At 53.5% G+C, this 19045-nt stretch overlaps 1 protein-coding gene across 1 annotated transcript in view; it reads right to left on the bottom strand.

Moving 5' to 3' along the window:
- Positions 1-2375: 2375 nt before the first annotated feature.
- Positions 2376-19045, bottom strand: part of ASIC2 (acid sensing ion channel subunit 2) — a 294455-nt gene continuing 277785 nt past the window's right edge. The window contains exons 4-10 of the mRNA XM_052658235.1: positions 17822-17972; positions 15254-15310; positions 13420-13573; positions 11261-11352; positions 7158-7237; positions 5001-5069; positions 2376-2477 (exon numbers count right to left, since the gene is read on the bottom strand). Coding sequence (XP_052514195.1) covers positions 2376-2477; positions 5001-5069; positions 7158-7237; positions 11261-11352; positions 13420-13573; positions 15254-15310; positions 17822-17972 — 705 coding nt within the window. The remainder of the gene's footprint in view (positions 2478-5000; positions 5070-7157; positions 7238-11260; positions 11353-13419; positions 13574-15253; positions 15311-17821; positions 17973-19045) is intronic.

The following is a 19045-nucleotide window of genomic DNA, read 5'->3' as shown; positions in this document are numbered from 1 at the left end:
CAGGCAGGAGAGGATCTGAGTTAGAGGAAGATGAGACTAGTAGATCATTTTCGTGATGTAAAGACTCAACCCATCATTGCTGTCTTTGAAGAAGGAGGAAGAGGCCACAAGCCAAGGAATGTGGGCAGACACTAGAAGCTGGAAAAGGCGAGGAAACAGCTTCTCCTCTAGAGCTTCTGAAAGGAAGACAGCCCTGCTGCCACCTAGATTCTAGCCCAGTGACAGCCACGTCCAATTTCTGGCCTCCTGAACTATAATACATTTGTGTTGTTTTAAAGTCACTAGGTTTATCATTTTGTTACGGCAGAGATAGAAAACTAAAAGGTCCCTTCCAGTGGCTGCATCCTCTGTTTCTGGAAAGGAAACCCCAGCGTGGCCAACGCCCGCTGAGAGGATGCGGGGAAGGACGCCACAGACCCAGCTCCCCCTGCAGCCCCGTGAGTGCCAGATGCCGTCCTGCTTGTGCGTCAGTGTGGCTGGTGTTCCTTGTCCCGCCGGCAGGGGCAGTAATGCTGTCCTAGCATCTCGAGTCTGAAGGGGCCTCTGGAGAGCATCTGTGAAGACACAGGTAAGGTATTATTTGCAGCCTCAGGTGGAGGGAATGGAGCCCAGAGGGGTGCATGATCTCATCCATCCCTTCCTTGTATTAGGAGAGGGAAAGAGAGGGATTGGATAGCAAAGCAGGGACCAGACCCCTGGTCCAGCCAGCGCTTTCTGTGCACGTGTGCACGAGGAGGGAGGTATGAACCATCTTAGGTCTTCCTTCATGACTTTGGGGGTGACTTTGAGTTGGGAGCGGCTGGGGGCGGGGAGTGAAAGATTAGACTACAGGAGCTGCCCCTGTGGAATTAGCAGGACGCTGTGAGGGCAAGCATTCTGCTGGAGCAGAAAGCTCTCTCTTGCCACAGAGGGGCTTGAAAGGGCACGTTCTCTCCCTACCAGCGGCATCTTCCCACCTCCTTTCCCACAGGGACATCCTCTCAGGAGGATGCAAGAGTCAAGGGGAGTGAGGCAGAAGCAGGTCTGTTGGATGGGGGAGAGGGGGTGGCTTGTAGAGGGGGATGGGAAAGGCAGGACGGTGGGAGGGAGGCCAGGCTGGGGCAGGTGTCCAGACCGAACTCACTGACCTGACCAGGAGGAGCCAGGGAAAGGGATGTGAAGGCCTCCTCTAAGGGTTGCCGGTCTGGGCAGTGAGTTCCGCCTCTCTGTCTCTGTGGCATGTGCCTGCGGTCCAGGGCAGTGTCATTGCAACTGTGGGCATGGTGAAGCCATTTACAGCGTTGCACTCGACAGTGTTTAAAGACGCAGGATAGGATAGAATAGAATAGGAATGCACGTTTTGTAAAGGTAAGCGTTTCATAAATTTTATCTCTCCATCTATTTGTCATCTAATTTATTATCATCTATGTCTATATCTATCATCTATTCTGTCGGTTTTGACTTGGCAGGTCTGGCCCTTTCCTAACATCTTGGGGAGAAAGAGTGTAAGGGAAAAGGCAGAGACGACTCGGCCATGTCCACAAGACCAGCTTTTAATATGACCGTGATTGGAAGCACGAATAAATAAACGCCAGAGAAAATGGAAAAACCAAACCAAAGCTCGGAACATCGAAACCCAGATTCAGAAAACGAAAGGAAACATATCTCCGACAAACAAACAAACAAACAAAAAGCCCCCCCTCGCGAAGAGACAGAATCAGACTGTACAAGCCATGTCACAGGGAGAGCCGGCGGCGCGGGCCCCGCGGCTGTGTCCCCCCCGGCCGCCGCCCCTCCGTCTCGGGCCCCTGGGAGGGGAGGAGGGCGGCCCCGGGCACCCTGTGGGCCGGCGTGGGGAGGCGGAGGGCGCGCTGGGTGGGCAGGTTAAGAACCTTCACAAACGACAGGAGGACCGGACAGCGTCCAGGGCTCTGCGGGTTCCCTCCGGAGTGTGCAGGTGTGATTCCTGCGCGGCCTCGTGGTGGTGCACCTCGGCGCTGGAACCCGGTCCCCCTGCAGGGCTGCCGGAAACCGCACGGCGAGGGTCGCGGACGGACAAAGACGCGGACGCGGGGCCGTGAGGGTCGGAGCATGCAGTGCTTTGTACGTCTGGCAGTGAGATGTGACGGCGGGTCGGTTCTCAGACAGTTTCAGGGCGGGACTCGCTTCTCCTAAGAGGGTCGGACGCGCGGCGGCGGCGGGGCCCGAGGACGCGTCGTGCCAGACGTGGCCGGAGCGAGGTTTCAGCAGAGTTTGCTATGTGTGCATAGGGGGCTCTTGCTTCTTTCCATCGGTGGGCAGGGGCCACCCCACCTGAGCCTGCGGTCCCCTGTCCTGGTCCCAGGCCAGGTCTCTTTGGGGGTGGGGGGTGGTGGTGCCGGGTCGTCCGAGGGCCGTCAGCAAGCAATCTCCTCCAAGGTCCCCAGGGTCGTCTGCAGGGGCACGTTCACAGTGTGGCTGATGGTTTCGGAGTGGTTTGGCATCGTGTCACAAGTGCTCTGGCGGGGAAGAGGAAAGTGCCTGTTGATGTTCATTCAGCAAAAATGTGTCCCAGGGCCCCTGCAGCCCAGCCCAGGCCCTGGGAACGGGCAGCACATAGTGGGCTCTCCCGGGCACTGCTGCTCCGCCCCAAACCCCTCCAGTGCTGGGTTGCCATCTTCTGGCATGAAGCTGGGGGGGGTGGGGGGGGAAGGGGGCGGTGCCTCATTGCCTTCAGAATCCTCTGCACTGCCCACCTAGGCGCTCCCCCACAGCTGCAGAGTGCAGAGGAAGCTTCCTGATGATGGGGTTTAACAGCTAGTTTGACCTTCTCTCTAAGCGCTTCCCAGGTGGCTCAGTGGTAAAGAATCTGCCTGCCAATGCAGGAGACATAAGAGACACAGGTTTGATCCCTGGGTGGGGAAGATCCCCTTGGAGGGGGAAATGGCAACCCACTCCAGTATTCTCGCTTGGAGAATCCCATGGACAGAGGAACCTGGAGGGCTACACGTGGGGTCTCAAAGAGCCCGACACAACTGAAGTGACTTAGCACATCTATAAGGAACAAAGCAGCCCAAGGGTGGTAGCTGTATTCCCTGCGTTGTACAATATATCCCATATTTATATCCTGTGGACCTCTCCAGAGGTCCCCTGCTGTGTCACTGGAAGCTACATCTGAGTGGTGTGTAGCCTTGGGGCGTGGATGACCTATCCCACCCGCCTCCTTGGACCTCTGTTGGGTCCACCTGGGGTGGAGGAGGGGCCACCTGTGGCCTGGCCTGGGCAGGAGGGGCTGCTTGATCGCTGAGGCAAAACAGTGGAGGTCTCTGCCAGCTGGGAGTTTGACCCCTGATCCCAGCTGCCTCCAAAGGACCTTGGGGTAAGGCTGGCCTCAGGGAAGGGTTATCTCGGGTGTCTGAGCAGGGCAGGGCTGAGGTGGCTTTGAGTCTTCTGGGTGATTCCTAGCCCTGCAGAGGGCTGGAGGCTGGGAGGGATGTGAGTGGAATTCTGTGCCAAGAATTTGGGGGAGATTAGATGAGGATGAGTCTGGGAGCAGTGCAAAGGAGGAGGCTATGTCTCTGAGACATTCTGAAGGCAGAAGGGAAGGTGGGGTGAGGGGAGGGAGCCTGTATTCGCTGAGCGCTTACTACAGACTAGTCACTGGAAGCTCATTGCTTCCCAGGGCCTGGTCTCATTTACTCTGATGGCCCCCCCTGAGGTCCCAGTGGTTTGGCAGCTGCTCAGAGAGGGAGATGATGTACCCTCAGATGCACAGCTGGGAAGAAGGGCCCTGGGATCCAGGCAGGTCAACTGAGTCCAGAGCCCAGGGCTCCTTCCACCCACACTGTCCGCCCTTCCACAGAAGCTGTCTTCTGTTCAAACAGAAGCTGCAGGGACCCGAGAGAATCAAAGTGGGATGTTTAGCCTGGGAGATGAGTAGAGAAACAGTGTCTGGAGCAAAAATGGGAGCCCAGATAGGAGGAGGAGGAGGCTGGGATCCACTTGGGATGTTATGATTTTAAGGCAGCAGATGGCCAAGGAATGCGGTGTTCTCTTGGGGCTGGGGTGCTGATGTGGGGGAAGTCAGTGATACCCACGGCCTTCAGTGGAGACCAGGGTCCAGGAGCAGACTGAATCTGGGAAGGAGAGTGTGGACGGTGTAAGAGGGGCTGCCTCTTAGACTTGAGGAAAGAGAGGCCACAGTAGGAAGGAGGCTAGGGTGCCCCCCCCCCCCCCCAGCTGTGTAACCTGGGCCTCTGGGCCACAACTGCCTCATATACAACATGGAGATAAGAACAGCCCTTCCTCCAGGTGACTCTAGGGTTGAAATGACGTGTCACTCTTAAGGCGCATAACACAGTGCCTGACACATACCAGGCTTACAATGGTCAGCAGTTATAATGGGTGTTATTGCTTCTACCTACTTCATAGAATCTGCCTGCTAAGCAGGGTTCGATCCCTGGGTTGCGACGATCCCTTGGAGAAGGAAATGGCAATTCACTTCAGTATTCTTGCCTGGAGAAGTTCCCAGACAGAGGAGCCTGGTGGACTACAGTCCATGGGGTTGCAAAGAGTGGGACATGACTTAGCTACTGAAACAACACCACTACTTCAGAGGGCCCCACACCCTATGTCCTGTTCAAATGGGGTAGAGTAACAGGGACGTTCCTGCTCACATTCTGCCACCTAGGGAATAAGGGAGTGGGCCTACATGGAGCCTCTCCTTGGTCTCCCAAGACACGCAAAGAGGGGCGTGGCTTCTGGCCGGGGAGAAGCTGAGCTGGTCCAGGCAGAAGCATTTCCTGGTCTTCGCTGCATCCATGGAGCAGATCCAATCTACAGCTGGCTTCCAGGATGGGTCTCAGAGAGAGGCTCAAGGTTCAGCTGGAGTGTCCTTGGACTTGGGAGCTGTGGAGGGTCTTGAGCTATGAAAGGTGTGTGATGGAGCACTCCCATCCTGCCTGGCACCGGCATCTGCTTTCACACGGCTTGTACACACCAAGGAACTAACCAACCTGCAACCCCCTGCCGGCCGCCCTTACCACATTCTCATCGTGGCTCCCTTCCTCCTCTTCTTTGCCAAGCAGGTCTAATAGCTTCTCTTTGATCAGCTGCAAGAAAGGCAGGAAGGAAAGTCAGGCCGGGAGAAAGGCATCAAGGTAGCGAGAGAGACCTCATTCCACGTGGTTGGGCTGGGGAGGCAGGGGAAGTGGCCACCTGGGCTGAAGCTGGACAGACATTGGTAGGAGCCCAGCCTGGCATCCCAACTAGGGTGTCTAGCCAAGCTTTTGGTGCAGGAGCTAGAGACTGGAGTGTGGGGGGCACGGGAGGGCCTCAGTGTGGTCTCTCAGCGTGGCTGGTTCCCCATCTGTCCTGGGGGGACAGTTACTCGTCACTTTTGAGGCCTGACAACTCCACAGTTCACAAGGTCGGGATACAACTGTGTTAACATTTCATTCTCAATAAGAGAGTAGTTATTAAATATGTTTCCTGATGTGATTCAACTTCTATAACTTTGTACATCTTTGCACAAAAATGATTAAACAGGGCAGAACAAAATCTGGCTGTGGGACCCAGTTTGGGAACTGGGTCGCCATGCTGAGAGGTGGGGTGTGGCACTCCACAGGCCCCTGGTCACTCCACTTCCCACAGTGCTGGGAGGAAAGCAGTAGCAAGACTGATGAGCCCCTGGAGCACGCAGTGCCTGAAGCTGCTGTGTGTTGTGTGAGAAGCTTTCAGAGACTGTTTTCCAGCTGCCTCCTGAGGGCGACAGCTCTCTGAACCAGAGCGGCTGGAGTGCCCCTGCTCTTCCTGCTCAGGATTGATGACCTCTCAGGAGTGCTCCTCCCCTAACCTGCCTGGACCCCGGAAGGCGCTGCTCTGGTGACGGGTCACCTGGAGGGCAGGTGTGTGTGTGTGCATGTGGGGTGTGTGTGGTGGTGTATGTGTATTTGCGAGCAGTGTGTGAGTAAGTGTAATATGGAGTGTGTGTGCATGTGTGGTGTATGAGTATGGTGTGTGTGTGGTGTGTGTGGTGTGTATGTGTGTATGTGTTGTGTGTGAGTGTGGTATAAGTGTGTGTGATGTACGTGTGTATGTCATGTGTGTGCAAATGGTGCGTGTGTACAGTGTATGTGGTTTATCTGTGGTGTATGTGTGTATTTGTGAGCAGTGTATGAGTGTGGTGTAAGTGTGTGTGGAATATGTGTGTGTGGGCTATATGTATGTGTATATGTTATATGTCAGTGTGGTATTAGTGTATATGATGTATGTGCATGTCACGTCTGTGCAAGTGGTGTGTGTCTATAGTATATATTGTGTGCCTGTGGCATATGTGTGCATTTGTGAGCAGTGTGTGTAAGTGTGGTATAAGTGTGTGTGGAATGTGTGTGTGTGGGGTGTGTGGGGTATATGTGTGTGTCTCTGTTATATGTGAGTGTGGTATTAGTGTGTGTGATGTGTGTGTGTATAGCAAGTGTATGCAAGTGGTGTGTGTGGAGCGTATGTGGAGTATGTATGGAGTGTGTGGGGTATAGGTGTGTGTATATGTTGTGTATGAGCATGGTATAAGTGGTGTGTGTGTGGAGTGTATGTGGAGTGCATGTGGCATGTGTGTGTGTGCAGCGTGTGGGGTATATGTGTGTGTGTGTTGTGTATGATATGCTATAAGTGTGTGGGGTGTGTGTATGCATATGCTATAAGCGTGTGGGGTGTGTGTGTATGTTGTGTATGCATATGCTATAAGCGCGTGGTGTGTGTGTGTGTTGTGTATGTGTATAAGTGTGTGTGTGTATGTTATGATATAAGCACGTGTGTGTGTGTATGTTGTGTATGCATATGCTATAAGCGTGTGTGGTGTGTGTGTGTGTGTGTGGTGTGAGTGTGCGGGTGTAGACAAACCCACGCGTGAAGCCCCACACGAGGCCCAGGGGCTCCGCGCCGGCCCCTGCACTGTCTCAACCCTCCGGTTCCCTGTGTGCGGGTGTAGACGGCTCTGAGGACAGGCCTGCGGCTTCCATCTCTCTCACCCACCCCTCCCCGGTGCCTGGGGCGCAGGGACAGACAGTGTCCACGCACAGGGAGGGCAGGCAGCCCTGGGAGGAGGGAGGCCGAGCTCTCCCCGCTCCGTGCTCTGGTTCTGGGCGTCGGGGCAGGATGAGGGTGCCTGGTGGTCCCCCATGAGCAATCCCGCATCTTACCTCATAAATATAATCAAAGAGCTCTAGTATTGTAAGGATACTAGCACCAATGAACAGTCCCATCTGACCACCAATATCACCTGGAGAGAGAGAGAGAAGACAAAGACTTGGCTTTCCTGACAGTGCTTCTGGAAGGGTGGATGGACGGAGAACTCCGAAAGCAGGCTTTCTGAGAGGGGCCCCCTTCCCAGAGGCAGGGCCCGGGCCTGGTGGCTGGAGGGCAGGCCCTGGACAAGCCGCTCCCTCACTGCGCTGCCCTGAGAGCTGCTGGGTTTCAGCACCCACGGGGATGGGAACTAACCTGGATGCTTACTTGAGGGGCCTGGAATGGACCTCCCGTGCGGACGGCCTGGTTCAGTTCCATTCGGAACCACAACGTTGGGGCCCAGCTTTGGCTCCGGGCTGGGAACAGATGAGACGTGTGTGGTCCCTGCCCCAGGCGAGGGCACAGTCAAGTCTGAGACGTGTGTCAGTGTCCTGAGTGGGGGTCTTGGGAACAGGCACGTAAGAGCCACTCCCAATTATGACAGGGCCTTTGAAGCTATCTTGAGGCCCCTCTCACCCTTGGGATAAAGTCCTTGGAAGCATGTGTCTCCCCTCCCTAAAGGTAAATGTCTGGTCTCTTTCTATTTATTATTTATTATTTTTATTATTTTTGGCCGCGCTGGGCCTCCACTGCTAGGCGCAGGCTTTCCCTGGTTGCGGTGAGCAGGGGCTACCCTACCCTGTGCTGTGCGGGCTGCTCACTGCGGTGGCTTCTCTTGTGGAGCGTGGGCTCTAGGCGCGTGAGCTTCTGTGGTTGCAGCTCGCAGGCTCTAGAGCGCAGGCTCAGGAGTTGCGGTGCACAGGCTTGGTTGCTGCACAGCATGTGCGATCTTCCGGGACCAGGGATTGAACCCTTGCATTGGCAGGTGGATTCTTAACCACTGGACCACAAGGGGCGTCCTTTGGTCTCTTTTCTAGAGTACAGGTTCTTGCCCTGAGTGTATGATCCCCGCTGACCAGGGGTCTTCTGATCCCCTTGTATCACACTCCTGCGAGACTTGTATTCAGTATAGATGCCTGCACCTACCTCTTGTTATGCTTAGTCGCTCAGTCATGTCCAACTCTTTGAGACCCCATGAACTGGAGCCCGCAAGGCTCCTCTGTCCATGGGAATTCTCCAGGCAAAAATATTGGAGTGGGTTGCCATGCCCTCCTCCAGGGGATCTTCCCAACCCAGGGCTTGAACCCAGGTCTCCTACATTGCAGGTGGATTCTTTACCATCTGAGCCACCAGGGAAGCCCGGGGGCCTATGCAATCAGAGTCTCTGGGACTGGGGACTGGAGGTCAGGATTTTAATGTTCCCAGGTGGTTCTCCAGCCCACCAGAGTTTGAGAAGCACTCTCCTGTGGGAGCTTCCGATGGTTGGAGACTCCTTGAATTGAATGCAAATCGTTACGTGTGGGTACCTGGGCATTTGTAGCTGGAGAGTCAGTATTTCAGAAGCTATTATCAGATTCTTAAGGGGGTTCTGATCCCCTGAAAGCCCCCAAATGCTCTGCTCCAGAGGCAGTGTGTTGGAGCACAGGGCTCTGAGGCTGTGAATGCAAAGGGTGGCCGTCAGCTGGCTGTGTGTCTTTGATAAGCCCTGACCTTCTCAACAGCTTTGCCTACCAGGAACATTTGGTGGTGGAGGTGGTTGAGGGAGGGTCGGAGGAGATGAACAGTGAAGTCCTTTCCAGCTGTGACCTCTGGGACTGTGAACTGCTAGTCTAGGAAGAGCGCTGGGATTGGGGGCCACTGATGGGGGTGGATGTACCATCCTCCTGGAGATTCCAGACTGACCTCTTGGTCTGAGAACTTTCTGATGAGCACACTTCTTCACTCCTCCCGATTATGGCTGGGAGAAGGCCAACAAGCACATCCCTAGGTGAGCCGGCTGAGATGGTGGGAAGGGGGCTCTTCCCGGGGTGGCGGGGGGACTTGGTGTTGGGCTCACCAGAGCTCCCATTTCCTTCCCACTCCCCCACCCCTCTAATGTCTAATGGAGGCTCACTGGGGAGTGGGTATATGTGTGAGTCATGTGGCGGAGTGTGGAGGGCATGCCTGGGTGCATTGTGTGTGCATGTTCGGGACAGAAGCAGGCCTTACATCTGGCCCCCAATGGCTTTATATAGATGGCACACGAGTGTGTCTAAGGGTGGCTTTGTGGGGGTGGGGACAGTGTGTCTGAATGTGTAGAAGAGGTGTGAGCATGCCTGTGTATGGCAGGTATAGGTGTGTAGGCATGTGTGCACCTACGTGTCTCTGAAGTTGTGTGGTTTGCACGTGGGCCTGTGCAGGTGTGCACTACTGTGTGTGGCTCACCCTGGTGCATGTGTGTACGCTGGGGTGAGGTGTGCTCTCTCAGTGAGGGGAGGGCGGGCCACAAGGCGGGGCCACAGGGGACAGCGCCGACTTCCTGACTCAGGGCTTGCAAGCGGCGCTCGCTCTTCTCGCGAGAGGTACAGACGGCAGCGTGATTTTCCTCAACAGGAGTGTGCGAGAGCACGCGTGCGCACTAGCGCACACACGTGTGTCGGGGTGGGGCGCAGAGGGAAGGAGGCGTGTCCTCGGTGACAGGGGCGGGGCTTTAGCACCGGCTCAGCCTGGGAGTCTCTCAGTACAGTCTGTCTCTGGCCGCAACCATCTCCAGGGCCCTTAGTGATGACCACCTTAGCCCAGGGGGGACCCTGCGGTGTCCGCCGCTTCCTGGGAGAGGCACAGAAATGCCTTGGCACGGTGTCTGGCTGGATGCCGGAAACCACTGTTTATGGGTCTTCTGTGGGCTGGGGCTTGATCACATTTCACCATCATGGCAAACTCACAGAGGGTTTTATTAGACCCGTTCTGCAGATGAGGGACCTCATCTGTGTTCGGTGAAGTGAAGCCACCTGCTCACATTTTCCGGGCTGGTGTGCAGCAGCCCCTGACTTGTGTTCCCCTTGAACTGCCAGATAGAAGATGTCTGTCTCCCCTGCCCCCCACTCAGGATGCCTCTCTCACCAGGTTCACTTCACAGAGACAACAAGAGTTATTTTTCCTGGAAGCCACAGACATCGGATCCTTTTTTGAGAGTGAGTGGGAATTGAGGGGATGGGTTCAGGGCAGGTGTTTTAACTGTGCACCCTCAGAGGTCTTGTTAGATTTAGTGGGGCTGGGCCAGGGTTGAAATTAATACCCGGCATCCACCATGTGCCCTAGGGGCCAGAGGAGCTGATGTGAACTCAGGTATGGCGGCCAGGTTTGTAGATTTCTGGGGATGAGTGGCCCTTCTTTAGTGTTTGACAAAGAGCTCTCAGTCCAGGGGCACCTGGCCTTTTCAACGTGGCAACATTGCTGTCCAGGTGGGGCCTCCATGGGTGGGACCTTGGTGGTATCTGCTGTCTGGATCCATCCATAGCTCAGCTCCGCTGCACCTATCTGCCACGGCCCCACGGGTCTGACTCCAATCAGGGGGCAGAAGACTGTGGAATCTGAGAGGGCAGTGCCGGAAGTGTCCCGAGAGAATGGCTGGCTCATCTGCCTCATTGTGTCAATGGGGAAACTGAGGTTAGACCAGGGAATGAACTGGGCCTAACACCACCACATGGAGTGCTTCCCACTCTGGGGCAGGAGCAGTGCAAGGGAAGAGGGAGCAATTAGTGAATGAAAAGTTCTGGACTCTTATAGATTCACCATCCGGCCGCCCACCTGCCCATCCCCCCTTCCTCCCATCCCCTCTTCCTCCCATCCCCTTGGTGCTCAATTGCTCAGTCGTGTCCAACTCTTTGTGACCCCATGGACTGTAGCCTGCCAGGCTCCTCTGTCCATGGGATTTTCCAGGCCAGCATACTGGAGTGGGTTGCCATTTCCTTCTCCAGGGGATCTTCTGGACCCAGGGATTGAACTCGTGTCTCTTGCATCACAGGCAAAATCTCCTTTCTTCACAGTCTGAGGCAGCTGGGAAACCCCATGTTATCATGCATGCATGCATGCATGCATGTGTGTGTGCTAAGTCACTTCAGTTGTGTCCAACTCTTTGAGACCCTGTCCATCCCCATGAGATGTGGACATTTGTGCAATGGACACTCTGACTTACCAAGTAAGGCAGCGACTTCATATGCCTTCTTCTGTTCGATGGTCTCATAATTGAGAGCTTCAAAAAATATATCCAGAACGAGGATGTTTTCTCTGAGGGGGAAACGTTCAGTGTCATATGTGGTGAGAATCGTCAGGATCCATAGGGATCATATCATACAATTTTCCCATGGACAGAAAGGGAAACAGAGGCCCGGGGAAGTGAGACAACGGGCTGAAAGTTAGAGATGGTTAGCTACAGAGCTGGGGCTTGAACCGGGAGGTCGTGACTCCCAGCCTGTTGCTCTTCACTGGCCTGGAGGGGTATGCCAGCTCTCCCCTTGGCCCCTTATCGCTAACCCACCCTCTCTCTGCCCCCTTTTCCAGGAGTCCTGCCAGGCCTCTAGGTCTCTATGCTCCAGAGGGTCTGCCTGGGTCCTCATGTGTAAGTGAGCTCAGCACTCACTTAACAAGGCTTGCTTGCCTGCCCCCAACTTACCTCCCCTGCCCACCCTGGAGAGGCCCTCAGTTTTTACTGGGATTGACGGCAAGCTTCTCCTGTTGGGGGCCCTACCCCAGCATCACCAAGTTAGCTGCCGGAGCCAGGGAGGGTTTTTAGGGAGCAAACCTACAACTGGCTGTGGGGTTTTCTGGAAGAAGCACCTTGATTCCCTTCTGCTCTTTGGGGCAGTTGTGTTCATGAGAAACATCTTGGTGGGAGAAGCCATTACCATCAGCAGAATGTTTGCAGCCATGGGGCCTGGCCCCTCCTCTATCGATACAATTACCCTGATTCTTTGATGCTGCTCACTAATGCCCTTAGTGCCTCTTGCCCTCAAGGGGCGCAAACCATCCCAGGATGAGAGCTGGTGACTGTGTGGGAGGGAGAGGCTGGAGGAGGGTTGAAATTAACACCCTGCATCCATCACGTGCCTTCGGGGCCAGAGGAGCTCACGTGAACTAAGGTGGGGTGGCCGTCAGGTTTGTAGACCTGAGGGGGGGTGGGATTGAGAGGAGCCCTCTCCACACGGGGCTCACCCGGGAGCCATCCACCATCTCTTGCCTGGTTTATGGCAACTGCCTCCCACCAGGCTCCCTTCCGCCCATCTGTCTGCCCATCCATCCTCTTAACCGGGTCTTTCTAAAACCTCTAGACTAACCCACATAACACAGAATTATCATCCAGTGCCTCTGTCAGCCAGGCTGCCTTTAAAATGCTCGATAGTCACAGGTGGCCAGTGGCCACCACGTAGGACATCATGGAGATAGAACATTTCTAGAAAGTTCTACCATGGAACACATGGTCTAAAATGCAGATGTGAGCCTATCACTTGCCTACCTGAAGCTCTTCTGTGGCTCCCTACCCTCTTAGAATCAAATCTACTCCCTGACTCCCACCCCTGCCCAGCTCAGCCTATAAGACCCAGATCCACCTCCCTCGGCTTCCTTTTGCTGGACTCTTGTGACACCCTCTTCTCCTATGTCTTCCTTTCATTTATTTTGTTCAAAGATTATTTTTTTGAGCATCACCTCTGTGCCAGACACTCCACAGCAGAGAACAAAAAAGAAAGGTTCGTGCCCTCAAGGGGCAGGCAGGTAATTGAAGGAAACAGCCACATGAATATTGAATTACACACAGTGGCGAGTGTTATAAAGGAATACACCTGAGTGTTTCGAGAGAAGAATGACAGGAGGAGGCCTGATTTATTGGTCCAAAGAGATGACATTTAAATGGAGACCTGCGAAACGAGGGACCAGTTGGGTGAAGAGTGAGAGGAAAAGCATTCTAGGCAGAGGGAACAGAATATGCAAACTCTGCCTGGAAAACTCGTCTGCATCCTGTAAAAACACCTCTGAAACTTTCCTTGACAGCACCTCTCTGCAAGGTACGGCCAACGACCTCTCTTATTATCTGCACCAGCCTGGACAGCTTTCAGTGTTGTATTTGTCTCTCTGCCGGTCTGTAAGCTCCTGAAAGACGGCACTGCCTCTTAACGCGCTTTGTCTTCATACTCTGAGTCTGAGCACAGAACTTGGCCAAGAGCAGGTGCTCAATTAACATCTGCCAGATGGAACTAAGTGCTTACCTTTGTCCTCTTCCTTGACTGTCCCCCTCCTCCTCCCCTTTTTTTCCTGGTCCCTCCTCCCGCCACCCCCCTCCACCATGTCCACTTAGCTTACGAGATATATTTTTCTGATTTGTTAAATTTCTTCTCGAGGTACTTGGCTGATGTCTTGCTGGGGATCTTCACCATGGAGAGCTCTTTGTTGTAGCGGGTCAGGTTGCAGGGGGTCCTGCAGAGACAGTAATTACTGTCCTTTTCTGCCAGCAGACCTGCAGGGGAAAGGGAGGCAGGGCTGAGTGGAGCGCAGGGGACTGGGACCTCTGGGCCCAGAGTAGCTGGGTCTCAGGTTCCTGCAGCAGAGAAGAGGAGGAGGTGCCCTCTGTATGAATGAGGGGTGGGGGGGCTGTGGAGAGAAGGGGAGCTGGGCTTTTGCTGGAGGTTGATGGGGATATGAGCGGTCACAAAAGTGCCCACTCTTTCTGTTACTCTTAAAAAAAAATCTCTTAATGTACTTGTCAACTAATTTTATTATCTGAATACTTTCTGCATCCATTTCAGCTGAGGTTTTAAATGTAATATTTACGTATTATTTTTGGCTCTGCTGGGTCCTCGTTGCTACATGTGGGCTTTTCTCTGGTTGCGGCGAGCAGGGGGCTCCTCTCTGGTTCTCCCTGGGCTGGCTTCTCTTGTTGTGGAACACGGGCTCCAGGGCACACGGGCTTCGTCAGTTACGGCACCAGGGGCTTAGTTGCTCCTCGGCATGTGGACCAGGGATTGAACCCGAGTCCTCCGCACTGGCAGGCGGATTCTTCGCCACTGGACCCCCAGAGAAGTCCTGTCTCTGTTACTCTTGGGTCTGTGTTCCTTCTGCTTCCTTTACGGTTAGGTTAACTTTTGTAAGTATAGGCACCACTTTGGAAGCATGGGCTCCCAGGGAGTCCTGGACCTCTGACCATCCCAGGGCCGTCTTCTCTGCTATCAGCTTCAGATCTCATCTAGAGGGGGCTGTTCATCACAGGCAAGTGTGGGAGGCCACTGCATTTGAATCCCTAGGCTCCATGGTCCTCCCCTGGGGGGCTCCATAGCCAGCGCTGCCTCCTCTGCCGGCTGGTTGAGGACACAGAGTGAGTCTTTGCATTCACCGGAAGTCCCTCCTCTTCCCAACCAGCCCTCCTGGAGGCATCTGGACACGGGAGTCCAGAACTGTTCCACTTAGATCCAGCAAGTACAGCTGCTGAACAGACTTGAGTTCGGATGATTTAAATACCCCCTGCTTGTCTTGCTTGTAAATCATTTCCCAGATCCCGGAGAGGCGGGCGTGTGGAGTGGGTCACGCTCTGGGGTTGCCGCTTGTTGGTGTGATCCCCCTCACCAGAAGTTTCCTGGGGTGGGGAGTGAGGTGAACCAAGAAACACCCAGGAGCCGAGGCGGTGGTGGGGGTGCTCTTGCCTCCCCTGGGTCCCTGAGGAATGCACACTGGGCCTCACCCCTCTGCCTGACCCCACCTCTCCTGTCTCAAGGGAGCAATGCAGAGGACAGCTTGGGAGTAACCTGTAGGGCGTGTGCCGGGAGGTATCGCCAAGCTCCTTCGGCGCCCACCCGGTGCCCACTGCCCATCCTCTCTCCGTCTCTGCCCGCTCCTCTGCATTCCTCAGTGCTCTCTGCTGCCCCGAAACTCACTCCTCCTCTATCCCCACCTCTCTGCCTCCTTTCTCTCCTTAGTTGGGTTTCCACCCTCATCGCTAGCATCTGTCCCCTCCCCCACCCTTCTCTCCTCCCTCCTCTCCACCTCCCTCTCCTGTCCCTGCAGGGATGCCGCCCTGTCCAGCCTCTTTCCCCCTCGGCCTTCCCCGTCCCCCTTTCCCCCATCTCTTTCTCACACCTGGAAGATCTCCAAGGTCTCAATCGCAGCCCCCGCCCCATCATTCCCCTGGGCCCCTGGTACTGACCTAGGGCAGGTTCTGCACACTCCTTGTGCTGCTCGGGGGTGCAGAAAGGGGCATCCCCTGCAAAGAAGAAAGACAGGGAGAGCTACTCAGGCAGCAACCCTTCCCCTCCTTGGGCCGGGGGAAGGGATTGCACTGGGGTACTTGGGAGGGGTAGCAGTTCACCAGTGGACAGTCAGAAGGCAGCTATCAATCAGGACTGCCAGGGGTAGTGGGGGACCAGAAGACTGGGCTCGGACCCTCTCTGTGTTAATAGGAACCACCTAGCTAATGTCTCTCATATAGGTGAAAGGAAGTGTTGACAGTCGGGAGGCAGTGGTAAGCATCTACCAAGCGCTGGGCATGCATCATCCCCTTTAACCCACTTAGGTACCTTTGGAAATAGGAACTACTGTGTCTGTTTTATTGATGAGAGCATTGAGGTTTAAATATCCTGTTCTCTCACGCCTGCAGTGATGGAGGTGGGCTTGGAACCCAGGGCTGTGTGCTCCCAAGCTTAGGGCTCTTTCCATCACAGCATGCTGCTGTAGGTGAGGAAGGCTGCTTGGTCAGTCTCCTCTTTGCTGTGCCCTTCATTCCACACTATAACTGAGATGCCAGTAACAGTGTCATGTGGGGGAATGATTACAATCTCTCCTGCTTGCTTGGGCTCAGGTTCCATGGGGAAACCTCACTGGCTGGTGACGCAGTCTGAGCATCCCACCGGCAGCATTTTTGTTGTGGAGTCTCCCAGTTGTGTCTGACTCTTTGTGATCCTATGGACTATAGTCTGCTAGGCTTCTCTGTCCATGGAATTCTCCAGGCAAGACTACTGGAGTTGGTTGCCATTTCCTTTTCCAGGTGACCTTCCCAATTCAGGGAGTGAACCTGCATCTCCGGCATTGGCAGGCAGAATCTTTACCACTGAGCCACAGGAATGCCCAGGTAGCATTTACCAGTGTTCAATTCTCTCTGGTCTCTGCAGAAATCCAGAAACTTTGTTTTTTCTTTTCCCATGTGCTAAAGTCAAAGCCAGCTCATTGGAAAAGACCCTGATGCTGGGAAAGGTTGAAGGCAAAAGGAGAAGGGGACGGCAGAGGATGAGATGGTTGGACGGCATCACCGACTCAATGGGCATGAACTCGGGTGAACTCTGGGAGATGGTCAGGGACAAGAGAGGCCTGGTGTGCTGCAGTCCATGGGGTCGCAAAAGTTCAGACACAACTTAGCGACTGAACAACAGCAATAAACGTCAAAGTCCACCACAATATCCTCTTCTTATTTTTCCCCTAAACACCTTTTTTTTCCCCAAGAGCTGAAGAACTGAAATGGCTCCTCTTTCCTAATAATAAGAATTTAACTGATATGTTTCTCTTTTTGTTTTGTCTTCTATTCCATTCTATCTTTGCCTGCTTCTCAGAGGCAGTTTTAAAGATTGATAATCCTAAATTTAGATTACTAGAGAAATTACCGATTCCTAATGCTATTGTTCAGAATTTAGCTCTGAGGATGTTCATTTCAGCATTGGTTATGACAGAAAACAATTGGTCATGAGCTAAATGTCCGAGGTCAGGATTTAGTTAGATAAAGTATGATATAATCATGAAACAATAGCCATGAAATACAATAGAAAGTTCCTTGCACATAGTAGGTCTTCAGTCAGCAGTACTCTCAATTCCCTCTCCCCATGTGTTAACACAGTCACCACTGACATTTGCAAGTGACAAAGCATTTTTTTTTTGGCTGCACTGTGGGATCTTAGTTCCCTGACCAGGGATCAAAGCCAGACCCTCTTGCACTGGAAGCTCAGAATCCTAACCACTGGGCCTCCAGGGAATTCCCAACAAAGAATTTTTATATCTTAGCTTAATTTTATCCTCTTGACAGCAAACATTTGCATTTTAAAGATGATGGCGGTAAGAACAGAGACGTTTAGTAACTTGTGCCAGGTCACACAGCAGTCGTGGCGGGAGCTGAGTTGGAAGCCAAGGCCACTGACTGTAGCCTCAATCGTCCTTCCTTGTGCGCTGCAGTACCAAGCTCTTCCTGCCCCGGTCAGCACCAACCCTGCTACCTGTGACAAGCCGACTGCCTCTAGTGATGGCTACCTGCATTGTTAGTCTGACAACAGAAATGTCAGGACACACGCATTCACTTGCTGGCTGATGGACTCTTGCCCCACTTGAAAGAGTGCTAGACATTTGGATGCCAGAAGGGAAGTATCTGGAGGAAAGCAATAAACATCTGGATGTCTGAATGGGTACCACACCAGGATGGGAGAATTGTAAGCATCCAGATATGTGGTCACTAAGCTCTAAGAGGGAAGAACAGCAAGCAGCTAGCAAACATATGGAACACTGGGAGGAATGCTCTCCAAACTTCTGTCCACTCTGGAGGCCAGGATGTTGCCTTGGTTGCCAGACTGGATGTTCCCATCTGCCCCCGGAATGTCTGCACATCCAATAACCGTCTTCCCAGAGCAGCATCCCTTGGCACCCTTGTGGAGTGGGTGAGGAGTGCCCCGTCGGGTGAGAAACGCAAAGGTCGCAGGCAGTCCCGGGTGCCCTGTGGCCACCCTCCCCCGGCACTGACCTGGCATGTGGACCATGCGGCAGTTGCAGTTCTCCACGATGTAGCGGGTCTCACAGTCGATCCTACAGGCGGTGACGCTGTAAACGGGAAAGAAGTCGAGCCCCATCTCGGAGGACCGGCACTCGCCCCACGGCGGGGGCAGGTATGTGAGCTGCAAGACAGGAAGGAGGCGGCAGCATTCAGCCCTGGAGCTTCAGCTGCGACACACCCGGTGGCTCCTTCATTCACTTGTGCAATTAATAAACAGTTAATCAATCAACTACTGCGTGACAGCCTAAACTCCAAGGACCTCCCAGGCCTTCAACATCTGGCTCCAAAGCCATTTCTCCTATCTTTTATATCTTTTTATATCTTGTATAACTTTCCCTATAAATGCTGATCTTCTCAAAGTCTTTTATCCCAGCTGCATCTTCCCACTTCCACAATTTGTTGTCTTGCATTTCTCTGCAGCGGAGAAGTGGGGTAAAAATTGGAGGGCTCTGTGGGCCCCTCCCTCCTTTCTAGGGTTTTTCTCCCCATTTTCTTAGCTTTTCTGGCAACCCTGAACTCTGGCTTGAGACTCCATGATGACTGCTTTCTGCTTGAGCTATAATATTCCCTTAGAAGTTGACGTGTCCTCAAAGGAGTGATCCGATAAATATTGATAAATGTGTATTTCATCCGGGGTGGGTCCCTTCCTTCAAGGTCTGTATAAACATTCCAGTTCCTGCCTGTTTTTAGTCTCCCTCCCATCACATAGTACTTTTGAAATCTTTTGCCCAGAGTTTATAATTGTTAGTTCCAGGAGGGTTAGTTAGCCTTATATAAGTTCCTCCACCATAACTGAGAACCAAAAATCTCTTAACATATTTTATTTTAAGGCTTACAGAGATGTTCCTGTTATAATTTTATTTGGGAGGAAACTGAGTATAAGAAAGGTTAATAGGGACTTCCCTGGCCCTTCAGTGGTTAACATTCCATGCTTCCACTGCAGCACGTGTGGTTTGATTCCTGGCCAGGGAACTAAGATCCCGCATGACACACGGCATGGTCAAGTAAATAAATAAAAGAAAACATAGAAAGGTTAAGTAGCCTGTCCAAGGGCATGCACAACGTCCCTGGCAGAGTCAGCATGTGGACCTAGGGCTTTCTGACTTCAACCTTGCTTGTATATATACTGTCACATCGTCTCGGTGTCTCTATAGGAAATTGACACGAGAGAGAGAGAAGAACACTCCAGAGAGG

The sequence above is a fragment of the Budorcas taxicolor genome, chromosome 19 (genome assembly GCF_023091745.1).
Source record: "Budorcas taxicolor isolate Tak-1 chromosome 19, Takin1.1, whole genome shotgun sequence".
NCBI classification, from domain to species: Eukaryota; Metazoa; Chordata; class Mammalia; order Artiodactyla; family Bovidae; genus Budorcas; species Budorcas taxicolor.
Note: the sequence above shows the minus strand (reverse complement) of the source record. Positions and strands in the feature narration are given on the sequence as shown.